The sequence below is a fragment of the Bison bison genome, unplaced genomic scaffold (assembly GCF_000754665.1).
Source record: "Bison bison bison isolate TAMUID 2011002044 unplaced genomic scaffold, Bison_UMD1.0 scf7180017864297, whole genome shotgun sequence".
Lineage (NCBI taxonomy): Eukaryota > Metazoa > Chordata > Mammalia > Artiodactyla > Bovidae > Bison > Bison bison.
In genome coordinates, this window is record NW_011494869.1 from 6,682,078 (window position 1) to 6,694,357 (window position 12,280).

General features: G+C 51.5%; 2 protein-coding genes across 7 annotated transcripts in view; one reads left to right on the forward strand and one right to left on the reverse strand.

Annotated features, from left to right (window-relative positions):
• THAP11 (THAP domain containing 11) overlaps nucleotides 1-1,396 on the reverse strand; it is a 2,215-nt gene extending 819 nt beyond the window's left edge. For 2 of the 3 annotated variants that reach the window (XR_826231.1, XM_010851013.1), the window contains exon 1: nucleotides 4-1,396. Coding sequence is in view for 2 of the 3 variants with exons in the window: in XM_010851013.1 (XP_010849315.1) it covers nucleotides 4-908 (905 nt within the window). In the remaining variant the exon portion in view is untranslated. The other variant, XM_010851014.1, reaches the window with a different exon arrangement.
• Nucleotides 1,397-1,531: 135 nt separating this feature from the next.
• Nucleotides 1,532-12,277, forward strand: CENPT (centromere protein T). Of its 4 annotated transcripts, none has more exons than XM_010851018.1 (13): nucleotides 1,532-2,422; nucleotides 7,604-7,694; nucleotides 7,835-7,922; nucleotides 8,317-8,413; nucleotides 8,538-8,671; nucleotides 8,778-8,814; nucleotides 9,032-9,180; nucleotides 9,838-10,038; nucleotides 10,347-10,667; nucleotides 10,932-11,022; nucleotides 11,605-11,781; nucleotides 11,863-11,967; nucleotides 12,046-12,277. In XM_010851018.1, exons 2-13 carry the CDS (start codon nucleotides 7,662-7,664, stop codon nucleotides 12,167-12,169), a joined length of 1,557 nt encoding a protein of 518 aa, XP_010849320.1. In that variant the 5' UTR covers nucleotides 1,532-2,422; nucleotides 7,604-7,661; the 3' UTR covers nucleotides 12,170-12,277. The 4 variants fall into 4 exon arrangements, with proteins under 4 accessions (XP_010849320.1, XP_010849318.1, XP_010849319.1 ...); XM_010851016.1 differs by lacking the exon at nucleotides 1,532-2,422 and adding an exon at nucleotides 6,274-6,520 and having other exon boundaries at nucleotides 7,586-7,694; XM_010851017.1 differs by lacking the exon at nucleotides 1,532-2,422 and adding an exon at nucleotides 6,274-6,520.
• Nucleotides 12,278-12,280: the final 3 nt, after the last annotated feature.

A 12,280-nucleotide genomic window follows, 5' to 3' on the forward strand; every position in this document is an offset into this window, starting at 1 on the left:
TACATTCCGTGCTTCTTGCGGATGACAGCCATGGCCAGCAGCCGATCCTTCTCGCGAAGTTCTTCGCGGAGCTTGGCCTCGGTGAGACGCAGGTGACGGATGCTGCCCTTCATCTCTTTCATCTTCACTTCCATTAGCGCCAGGATGTCCCGCTGCTCGTTCAGCTTGCGCAAGAGCTCCTCCTCCGTGGTGCCTGACGACAACGAGTACGAGTGGTCGGAGCCAGTATCAGGGAAGCCCTCTTCGCCCACCACCACCAACTGTGGGCCCATGGGGCACTCGGCGGCCTCCAGCCCTGCTGTAGCAGCCTCTAGCTCCGACGCAGCGGCGGCGGCGGCTGCGCCCTCTGCGGCCGCGAACTCCACTTGCACCGTCAGGTCGATGGGCTTAACGTCTTCTCCCGTGGGAGTGGGGGGCACCGGCGGCACGGTTCCTGGAGCCTGGCTGCTGTCTACAGCGGCCTGAAGGGTGAGGAGCACAGCCGCAGAAGCAGATACCAGGTTAGGCTGCAGCTGAGTGGTCTGGGCAGTGGAAGCGGACGGCGACGGCTGCTGCTGCTGCTGTTGCTGTTGCTGCTGCTGTTGCTGCTGCTGCTGCTGCCTGCGGCGGGCGGCTGCGGCCCCCGCGGGTCTGCGTGCTACTTTGCGCTCGTTTACGCCGCGCAGTGGGAAGATGGTGGGGACTCGCACAGTGTAGGTTTTGCGGCCGCCCTGGAAGTGAACGCTGCAGAGACGGTGGCCCGTGGTGGGTTGGAAGGTGGAGAAGCACCCGCTGACGCCGGCACGGGACACATTCTTGAGCCAGAGGCGCCGCAGCTCAGCGTCCTTGGGAAACGTGTAGAAGTGCAACGCCTTGTCCCGGTGCGAGTTGTTGTAGCAGCCCGGCACGCAGCACGTAAATCCAGGCATGGCTGCGCCGCGCGGCCCGACCCGGCCCACCGGCCTCCTGCGCTTTTCGACGGTCGGGTCTGTCTGCCGCCGCCCGCCCCTCGACGGGCGGCGCCGCGCGAGGCCTTGGGCGGCCTCCCACTACTGCCGCCCAGCACGGCCGGCCTAACTCAGCGCCCCGTGCCCAGAATACGCCTCCCGCCGGCCCGCGCCGCGCCGCCGGTCCAGCCGCCCGCCTGCGCTCCGGAGTGGGCCCCGGGGACGCCGCGAAGGACCGCCTGAGGAGGAGGACTACGCCCCCCACAATGCACTGCGCCAGAAGCCGCTCACTTCCGGAGCGGGGGCGTGCTTATTCCGGCCGCTTTCCAGTGCACGGCGACGAGCCACGTAGAGAGGACTCTTCCCCTACTCGGCTCACCCTCGGCGGACTAGAGAGGCATATTCGGTTGGAGCTCTGTCGCTTGGAGAGCCCTTCGCAAGGACCTGGAATCCTGAAGTGGGTTGGGCGGTGCGCGCCTCTCCAGTGCGCATGCGCTCTGGGCGTGTGCCCAGCGAAACTACAAATCCCGCAATGCCTTGCGCTAAACTTGGCGGCTCCGGCCTGGAGCGCCGCCTAAGGGAAAGGTCGGGTTGCAAGCTGATCAGGATTCGGATTAGGTTGTGCTGTACGCCGGAAGCGGTCCCACAACCCAGAGCCGCTCGGTTCGCGGCATTCCTGCGGGGGAGGGGAGGCAGGGCCTTAGCCTCCCACCGGGGCCTCAGGAGCGTCTTTGTCTGCATTGGAGACTCCCACCGACTTTGACGCTGCTTGCGTTGACTCACTTACTGACCAATGATCACATATAGTCAATCACTGGGTGCCTACTGTGTGCGGAACACAGTGCACGGAGTTGGAAATCATGTAGGAACCAAGTCGACCCGACACGACTATAGAGGGACTGAGGGTCGGACTTGGATAATAGATGTGAATGCACGCTAATGGATGTCTAATCACAGAAATAAACACTCCAAAAAAAAAAGAACACGAGAGGAAAAATTCGGAGGCGGAGGCCCCAGAAGAAAAAAATCCATAAGGGACTTCTCTGGTGGTCCAGTGTTTAAGACTCAGCTTCCACTGCATAGGGCACGTGTCGCATCCCTGTTCCCGGAACTACGACCCCCAAAGTTGTGTAACGTAAAAAACAAAACCAAAAACGTAAACATCCACGAAAGCTTGGGTAGCTAGGAGCAGCTGGTTCTTTCCCTGGGCGCCAGTATGTAACGCCCTGAGGCAAGCAGGAGCTAGGCTCCGCCCTTAAAGAGACAGAATGGCAGAAGCTCCGAAAGATAACCAAACCAGGCCACCTTAAAAGATTTGTGGTTTTATTATGACAGCGACTTCGAACTGTTGGAAGGGTGTGAAACGAAAGGATGGACAGGATTTGTATTGTAACAAGTTACCTACCGATTCCCTCGACTTCTCTGAGGAAAGTGTTCTAAAGGGCAAGAGAGACTGGAAAACCAAGGAAGCAGGCTCTTGTTCAGAAGAATTAACTGTAAGCTAGCCCTCCTCCTTTGCTGAGTACCCCGTTCCTCCTACTTCTTGCCCTTCTTCTCCCTTTCTCCTGACTCTCCCTCCTCATTTTGTGCTCTTCTGATTACAAACCACAGGTAGTCTTTCAAAGCCTAGTATACATTATTTCTAATTATTTGATATAAAAAAAATAGATCGGGCCTTTTAAAAAGAACAATAGCGCTCCAAGTTAACTGCAGAAGAGAACAATAGCACTACAACTGTTTTTTTTTTTTTTTTAAGTTTGTTATTTATTGTAAAACAAACCCATACATAAAATGTTCTAGAAGCATACAGGACAGTGCGGGAAGTGGGAAGACCTATTTTTCTGGTCCCAACACCCAAACATTACCTGTTTACATTTCTGTTTACGACCAGTGTGATCCTTTGTTATTTGTGTGGGTTCCACAGAACCATCCCTCCTGGCCAATGCTATTGAGGTCCACGGCTTGAACCAATTTAGATTCAGAAATGCATTCTATAGTATGTGTAGCTCATGCTGAAACATGTGCATTCATTTGGGTGAATCATTTATTCTATTAAAACATGAATACACACTTTGTTATATGTTTGAATGTCTATAAAATGTGTGCGGTAGAGAGAAAACTCAGCAAAAGATCATTGTATTGTTATATATTTTCATTGTCATACAGTTACCAATATGGTTCTACTCCTACCAGTCTCAAGACATACCTTACTCAAAAAAAGTTGGTGAGAGGTCAAATTGATGTCATTTCTTTGTGTACAGAACATTGAAGATTATGCTTTATAGAACTCTACCTTCTAGTACATAAAATGACTTCTAATCTACATAGTATTCTACACTGAAAAAAATACCTGGAATGCAATGCATGGTTTTCTCTCTACCCTCACTGCCCTGGCCACCTTTTATCTTGTCACCTCTGGAGAAAGGCAAGAACTTTTGTCACATGTCTCCCTACTTCCAATTTTGCCTCCCTTGCAATCTGTTCTTTACATCATTGCCAGAGAAAATATGATTATGTAATACATCTGCTTAAATCCCTCCAGTGGCCTGTTGGCATTTAGAAGATTATTCAAACTCCTTTGCAGAACCTGTGAGGTCACGTGAAGACCTCATGTGGTCTGGTCCCATGAACCTAGTTCTTTTGTCTGTTAGTTTTGGGGTTTTTTGTTTGTTTGTTTGTTTTTTGGCCGTGCCACATTGCTTGTGGGATTTCAGTTCCTGAAACAGGGATTAAACCTAGGCCCTCAGCAATGAGAGCACAGAGTCCTAACCATTGAATTGCCAGAGAATTCCCCCTTTTTCTTTTTTGACAAGTAATATAAAGCCACAAGGTTTCCCTCGTGGCTCAGATGGTAAAGAGTCTGCCTGCAATGCAGGAAACCCCGGTTCGATTCCTGGGTCAGGAAGATCCTCTGGAAAAGGAAATAGCAACCCACTGTAGTATTCTTGCCTGGGAAATCCCATGGACAGAGGAGCCTGGTGGACTACATCCCATGGGGTCACAAAGAGTCCAACACGACTGAGCAACTAACACACACACACAAGTATAAAGTTTAATCAATCATGGAAACACAGGACAATCTATGAAAACAATATTATGCTAAAGTAAGCTTGCTCTCAAATTGTTTTAAGGTTTTTATGTGAAAAAACATTAAAGGTTTTTATGTGAAAAACATGTGTATCATCCAGTTCAAGACTTTATAAATAATAAATAAATGTACTTAGGTTGATAGTGATGGTGGAAAAGTGCCTGCAAAGGGCTAGCGAATTAAGTCAGGTAACACAGAAAGTGAAAGTGAAAGTTGCTCAGTTGTGTCCAACTCTTTGTGACCCCATGGATTGTAGTCCATGGAATTCTCCAGGCCAGAATACTGGAGTGGGTAGCCTTTCTCTTCTGCTGGGGATCTTCCCAGCCCAGGGATTGAACCCAGGTCTCCTGCATTGCAGGTGGATTCTTTACTGGCTGAGCCACAAGGGAAACCATCATAGAGGTCAGATCTAAATGACAGGGTGCAAGGTAAGGGAATTAGAGAAGGTGAGGTTCGGAAAAAAAAACAAAACCGGCACTTTACAGGAACAGATCACCTTTAATTCACCTTTAATGAGGCGAGAAGGGGCAGCAGTCCCATTAGTTGGCTGCTGTGCTAAGTCAAGAAGAGAGTAGGTATATATGAAAACATATATATGTTGAGATACATCATTTTGAGGGGGTCCTGTTTTTCCTCATGATTATTTTTAATTAGTTAGCTTTCAACAACTGGGGTGAGGAATTCCTGAGACCGGCCGGAGACTGGCATCGGCTGGGAGCTGAACGTAATCAATCTTAATGCCCATTCCTTTCTTCCGGGGAAAAAGTTCTTTATTTTGTATAGAATGGTGGGGAGGACCTGGAGGGGAGTTTTAACTCCAGGCTATTTTGAGCTGTGTAGCTTTCCTTCACAGGGAATATTGATATGATTTTCCTCCGCAGTTCTCTTATTTTGAGACGCAAAAATATTTTTTTAAAATTTTTGAGATGCAAAAATCTTATATTTTCTTTAATCTATGTTTAAACACAAACACAAATGTGCCCATGCCTGTTTCTAGTATCTGATACTTCACACTCAATTTAGGATCATGAAGGAAAACTCCACAGGAAATGCATTACTCAAGTTCTACTTCAGTTCCCACTAAAACTTAAGAAAGGTGAGCAATGGGGCTATCAATTGGTGAAAATATGGTAACGGAGTCTCCAATATTAACAGAACTTTTGAGAGCCGGAATTCATCTCGAAATTGCTTGTGTTTGGAAATTTTAACATCTCTGCTGGATCACAAACAGCTCACTAGCCTCCTAGCCTGAAAACTGATCTATTGTGATAGATACAGACACATTGGTCAGCAAATGCAAATTTGACCAGATCACATATAGAATACAGTAACTTTTTAGTGGCCCAAATGTGTCTCTCCTCATCTTCAGAGAGGGAGATGAGAGTGAGAGACATTCTAACAATAGTAGCTGCTATTTTTTTTTTTTTTTTTTTGTGGCCTGGCTTATTATATGTCAGATCCTGAGTTAAACATTATCTCTTTGAGTCATTACACACATACACACATACCCTTATTAGGTGGGTATCACCCTCCTTTTACAGGTAAGGAAACCGAGGTTTTGAATGGTTGCGTATATTTGCCCAGGTTTAAGAATGGGGCTTCTTCCCCAGTGGCTTAGTGGGAAGGAATCTGCCTGCAGTGCAGGAGATACAGGAGATGAAGGTTCGATCCCTGGGTTGGGAAGATCCGCTGTAGGCTGCTGCTGCTGCTGCTGCTAAGTCGCTTCAGTCTTGTCCGACTCTGTGCGACCCCATACACGGCAGCCCACCAGGCTCCCCGGTCCCTGGGATTCTCCAGGCAAGAACACTGGAAGAGGAAATTGCAACCGTACTTTTGCCTGGAAAATCCCATGGACGGAGGAGCCTGGTGGGCTGCAGTCCATGGGGTTGCTAGAGTCGGACACAACTGAGCGACTTCACTTTCACTTTTCACTTTCATGCATCGGAGAAGGAAATGGCAACCCACTCCAGTGTTCTTGCCTGGAGAATCCCAAGGACAGGGGAGCCTGGTAGGCGCTGTCTATGGGGTCGCACAGAGTCGGACACGACTGAAGCGACCTAGCAGCAGCAGCAGCCAGTATTTTTGTCAGGAAAATTCTACGGGCAGAGGAGTCTGGCGGCCTACAGTCCACAGGGTCGCTAAGAGTCGGACACGACTGAGCAATTGAACACAACACGCAAGGTAAGGATGCCTGCAAAACCAGTTTGCAACCACCATTGTACACACCGAGAGAAGGCCGCTGCAGCACTAGAACTGCAATTCCCATGGGGCTGTGCGGCTGCCTTACGAGAGTTGACCTAATTCGGAAGCATCGCGATAGTTGGCTTAAATGAGGCGGCGGGAAGGAGACGGCTGTGGATATTCAAGCCATTGGGAAAGTGGGCAATGAGGCGATGGCCTACAACTTCAGCCCTGACAGCGAGCCCACGACACGCACACTGCTACGGCAGGTGCTGGATACAGCGGTCCCGCGCACACCGCGGCGAGCTCGGAGTACTCGGTCTGGGTATGTGAGGGCGCTGCGCCAGCACAAGAGCAACCACAGGCCCTGCGAGATGGGGTCCCGCGCTGACTCAGTTTGGAGAGGGAAACTTGAGTTCCGGAGAAGAGCAGAGCCCAGGACTCAGACCAGGCTCCTTTCTCCCCCCTGGGCTCGGGTCATATGTTTGTGCCCCAACCCCTGGGCCTCCAGGCCACTCAGGACCTCAGAACTCAATTATGCAGGCATCACTGGGGGTGCCGCTTTTGGAAGCTCAGAACCTGGTCTTCTGCTCTGTTCTCTAGGCCAGTTTTCCAGACTTGTCCAGGCATCTGCCCTGAACTGCCTCCCAGGCGGTTCGTTCCCAGCTGAAAGATGGGGAAGGAATTGGAGAGAACAGCCTGAGTAGCAGTCGGGAGGCAGGAACTGGAACGATGCTTTGCTAGGGAGCAGGGAATTTGGCCGGACGTGGTGGGAGTGTCAGTGGGTGAGGGCGGTGGTGAGCTCATGGTGCAGAAGGTGTGGAAGATGGTGTCTGCTGACATTCTGGGGCGCTGCAGTTCTTTTATAGACAATGAGAAGCCATTCACTATAGGTTTTACACCTATGAGTGACGAGGTGGGAGTTATGCCATAGAAACATTTATGTAGTTCTGGAATCTGAGAGGAGATTGGACTGGAAAAACTAGGGCTAGAGTGACCCATGTGGAGGTTGCTGTCCGACCTTGAAGAGTACTTAAGAGGTTTAAGACATTTTTTAAATATCCTTAGTTTGTTTTAATGTCTAGAACGGATACTTTTCCAGTTGTTCCGCTTATCAGTGTGGTTAACCCCTGATTCTGCCAAAGTCACCTCTGTGAAGTTTTCCTCAGCCCTTCTCTCTGGCTGGGTCGTCATATTTCCTTTCTCTTCCCATTCTTCTCTGGCTCCCTTTTATCCACAACCCTGTTGACACAGGACTGGGAACACGGCTATGGGAGGGGCAAGTGGTTTCTGGGTCCCTGTCCCTGAGGGTAGAAGACTTCAGCCAGGATCCCAGATGAAGATACATCTCTAATTCCTCTTGTTCCCCTTTCCTACATGATTCTCACAGTTGCTGGTCTTTACACAGTGCCCAGAGAGACCTGCTTGAAACACCTTCCTCTAGGAGGCAGAGGAGTCAAACAAAGATGACTGCCAGGCGTCGTTCTCATACAGCCACGGTAAGTGCCCTACCCACTGACCATTATAGGGCTCTGGTTGCCTTCAGGGGACCCTTGAGTTCTAGCTCTGCTCTGGAGCCCACGTGGAGGGACTCTCAAGGCAAAAGAACAGACTGATTGCTTGGTGCTTTTCCCCAAAGTCTGTTGACAGATTGGCCCGTGTTCAAGCCAGTGGACACCTGGAGGAACAGACACCCCGGACTCTGTTGAAGAACATCATACTAACTGGTGAGCAAGCACTGGCCTGCAGTAAGAGTCAGGCTCCAGCCCCATGGTATCCCTCATTTAGGGTAGCCTGCCCTGTCAGCTTCATGCTCTCTTTGCTATTTCTTTATTTTTGGTTGCAATGAGTCTTCGTTGCTGTGTGTGGGCTTTCTCTAGTTGCAGCAAGTGCAGGCTACTCTTCATTGCAGTGCGTGGGTTTCTCATTGCAGTGGCTTCTCTTACTGCAGAGCACAGGCTCTAGGGTGCATGGGCTTCAGTAGTTGTGCCACTCAGGGTTAGTTGCTGCACAGCATGTGGAATCTTCCCAACCAGAGAACGAACCTGTGTCCCCTGCATTGGCAGGCAGATTCTTACCCAGTGCATCACCTGGGAAGTCCTCTCCTTGCTATTTCTATAGCTCCAGAATCTTCCATTGTAATGCCAGAGGCTGTGGTGAAGCTGGTGCCATCACCACAGGTGGTCCAGCCTTCCAGACGGAAAAGCAGTCGGGGCAGGTACAGTAAATTCCCCCCTTGGACTGGGCTGTTGGGGGCATTATTGGTCAAGGAGTCTCTTGGGGGGCCCCAAGAGCCAGAATTGGGTGTCCTACTCTGTCTGAGATAAGCTCCATCCTTGTAGTCTGGAGCTGCAACTTCCTGAACTTGAGCCCCCCACAACCCTGGCTCCAGGTCTGCTGGCTCCTGGCAGAAGGAAGCAGAGGCTGAGGTTGTCAGAGTTTCAGCAAGGAATGGACTGGGGGCATCTTTCCCAAGGTGAGGTCCTGGACAACACCTGTGGCCACCCTCCTCTGTCCTCTGGAGAGACTGAGGAGGCCTGAGAGGCCTGGTGACTTATGGTTTCTTTTTACATCTTCTGTAGAGCCTCGTGAGAATGCTGATGCCTCTTCCCTCACCAGGTGCTGTTGCCTATTTATTCTGGGAATTGGTGGAAGAGAGGCTTGGGAAAGGAGGTGCTGACTAGGAGGGAATCTGACCATACTCCTCCATGCTCATAGCATGGTGGCTGTTCTAAGAGATGAGACCACCAGGGGAGCTGGGGGAATTTCTGGGGTGGGGGAAGGGGGTTAGGCCTCAGGTACCTAACTTTCCTTTGTGCCTTACCCCTCCCATCAGCTCTCTCAACTTGACCTTTGCCATGCCTCTCCAGCCACAATCAGTGAAGAGGCCTGGTTTGGCTCGTAGACCTCCTACTCGCCGAGTGGTAGATGTGGGTACATTTTTGCAGGATCTGCGAGATACTTCCCTGACGGTGGCTCCTCCAGGTAAGGTTGAGATTTTCCTCTTCTAGTCGATGGGGAAAGCTTCCACCCCATGATTGATGGGAGGTGCTGTTGGGTCCAGGGTTGCTTCTCTCTCCTTTGTGTCAGGAATGGTGAGCAGTCCTGGCCAGTAGGTCTATGAGGACTTCCTGGTTTCTTTCCACAAGTTGCCTCTTATCTTGTGGATCCAGTCTTAGTCCCTCAGTATCTTCCAGAACCCTGTATCCTTGAAGAGCTACAGGAGTCAGGGTAGGAAAGGGGTGTGATATGGTGGCTGGAGCTTATTGAAAGATTGAAAAGGGCTAAGTTTCAGGATGAGTTGGTCAGCCAGAGCTGACCTGGGAGCCTGATTCTAGAAAACAAATGAAGTTCATCACGGCAAGAGAAGGGTTTCTGGCAGAGGGACCTGAGAAAGAAGTGGAGAATGGAGGCATGGGTGAGCAGTTTGAGTGGGGCAAGCTCTGGAACCTGGGGATGCCAGGCTGAGGAGCAGGGAGGTAAGCAAGGAGAGCTGTAGAAGAGAGATTAAGCTGAGTGCTAGGTAGTCTTCTCTTTCTGAGGGCCACTTGGGCAGACCCATAGACCTACTACTTAGGCCCTGGTGACTGGGTAGCAGCAGGTGGGCAAAATTCTGAGTGCCACCTGGCCTTTGATTTCCAGGTGAGAGCCACAGAACCCCTGTTGCTACTGTGCCAATGGACACAGTGTTGGAGGACACCCAGCCCTTCTCTCAGCCCTTGGCTGGCCATTCCCCCAGTGTCCACCACTCCCTGCCTTGTCCCTCTCCCTCTGGGGCCAAAGAAGTGGAGGGGGCTGCCAGTCGCAGGACACGGAGCAGTGGGCCTGGACTTCAGAACAGCTGTGAGTATGTGGGGCATGCGACCTGGAGTCAAGCCTAGCTCGAGCAAGAATTGGCATTGGTGGTTTTTCCTCCTCAGGCCCATAGGTGTGCCCTTCCCCCTCCCCCAAGTCCCTTTAGAGGGCTCTTGATCCGTTCATCCAATAGCAAAGTCAGTGTTGGGCCAGGACACTCCAAACCATTACCCTGGTGCCGCCTCTGGCCTTCTTCCCTCCTTGATGGGCTAGGCTGGGTTTTACTACTCCATCTTTACCTTCTCAGAGCTACAGCCCTGGCCTACTGCTTCTCTAGTGTGTATTCTGTCCCCTAGACTCAGGTCCTGGAAAACCAGCCCAGCTTCTGGCAAGAAAGATGGAGGAGGTTGAAGCCATTGCTATGGGCTTGCCAAACACCAGCAGTGTCTCTGGAGAAGATGGCATAGAGCCCCTACAGAATGGAGTAGGTGAGGAAGCAGAGGAAAGTATGGAAGAAAGCATGAGTGTGAGGGAAGTGGAGAAGGCAGCAGAAGAACAAGGATCTGCCAGGGCAGAAGAGCCTGAAGGACACACAGAGGTGGCGGCATCAGCAGGATCCTTGGGGGCTATTGAGGCCAAGGAGCCAGAAGGATCTTCAGAGGATGAAGACACCTCTGGTAGGTTGGGTACAGGGCCCAGTGTAGGGATCAGGGAGTGGGTGGGTAAGTAACAGCTGTGTTCCTGGCCTCGGAGGAGGGACTTAACCTGGCTTGTGTTTCTGGGCACAGGTAGTCTTGGGCCAGGGAAACTCTGTGAAGGGCACCTTGCTTGGCCGGAGCTAGTTGGAACCATCAAAGAACAGGATAAAGGAGCTGCGGGCCTTCAAGGTTGGGTGAGATGGTCAGGCCTGAGCCTCCTATAACCCTGTGCTTCCTCTGCAGCAAGTCCAGAATTGCCCCCCAGCACTCCAGAGTTCCTTCGGACCAGGCAACTTCAGTTTCCTGAGCCGGCTCCACCACCAAGCACTGCAGTGTAAGAGCCCATGACCCTGTTCCACACGGGCCTCTTAGAAGGGGACAGGCACTGAAGTTGGCATTGGGCACCATAGGGTTATTACTCTTCCTATAGGTATGCAGATGTTACCCAGTAGAGCACCCTGAGGTGGGCTGGGCAGGGCTCACTGAGAGCACATCTGTCATCCCATGCTGCTTGCAGGGGCATAGAAGAGCCTGGCCAGGGGGAAGTACCTGGGCTAATAAGTAGTCAGAGGAGGCTTCCTGGAGGAGGATTAGCAGAATGGGACAGGCAGCAATAGCTGGGGGAGTGTCTATGCTAAAGCCTGAGGATCATGGGCCTGAGCAAGTAGTGGTTTGTATGATGAGGTGAGACAGGGACATTGTGTCCAGTTTATGAAGCATCAGGGCCCCAGGGAAAGACCAGGCTTCTACATAGCCCCACATCTCCATTGCCCACCAGAATTGGTTGGAACTGTAGGCCCAGGCTGGCCAAGGAGCACAAGGACCCCAATCTTGGCAGGAGCCAGCAAGATTTATCTTTGATTAGGGGCCTCTTAAGGGAGCATTTAGCTTACCTCTGTTCACTTCTTGTCTCCAGGTTACCTTCAGAACTCCCAAAGCATCTCTCGGCCAGGATTCCTCCCAGGCCCCGAATCCCTGGCTCCAGACCCCGTCAAGATCCCTACAAGGCTGGACTGAACCACTACGCAAAACTCTTTAGCTTCTATGCTAAGATGCCCATGGAGAAGAAGGCTGAGGAGATGGTGGAGAAGTGGTGAGTCCTTGACATTTGTAGGCTGGGGAGAGGAGCCCCTCAGATCATGAACAGTCTGTCCTACCCCAACCTTCCTGGCAGCCTGGACAAGTACTTCCAGCATCTTTGTAACGACTTGGAGGTATTTGCTGCTCATGCTGGGCGCAAGACTGTGAGGCCAGAGGACCTGGAGCTGCTGTTGCGAAGGTAAGCGGATGGAAACAGGGAGGTGCTGGGTGTGGGAACGCTGGCACTGATTCTCTCATTCTCTGTCCTCTGCTGCAGGCAGGGCCTGGTCACTGACCAAGTCTCCCTGCATGTGCTCGTGGAGCGGCACCTGCCCCTGGAGTACCGGCAGCTGCTCATCCCTTGTGCCTTCAGTGGCAACTCTGTCTTCCCCTCCCAGTAGGGGCCAGGACTCAACACCTGCCCTGTCCCACCTGGGGTTGCTTGGCCCCACATACACTTCTAGGTTTCCTCCCCACCCCTCAGCATCAATAAAGTGTCACAAACAGAATAT

Bases quoted from the DNA above. Each gene is read 5' to 3' on its own strand.
- CENPT (XM_010851016.1), top strand. From the start codon at position 6,408: ATGGCCTACAACTTCAGCCCTGACAGCGAGCCCACGACACGCACACTG. The intron at 10,668-10,931 runs GTAGGTTGGGTA...CTTCCTCTGCAG, and splicing joins AGAGGATGAAGACACCTCTG to CAAGTCCAGAATTGCCCCCC. The intron at 11,968-12,045 runs GTAAGCGGATGG...CCTCTGCTGCAG, and splicing joins CTGGAGCTGCTGTTGCGAAG to GCAGGGCCTGGTCACTGACC.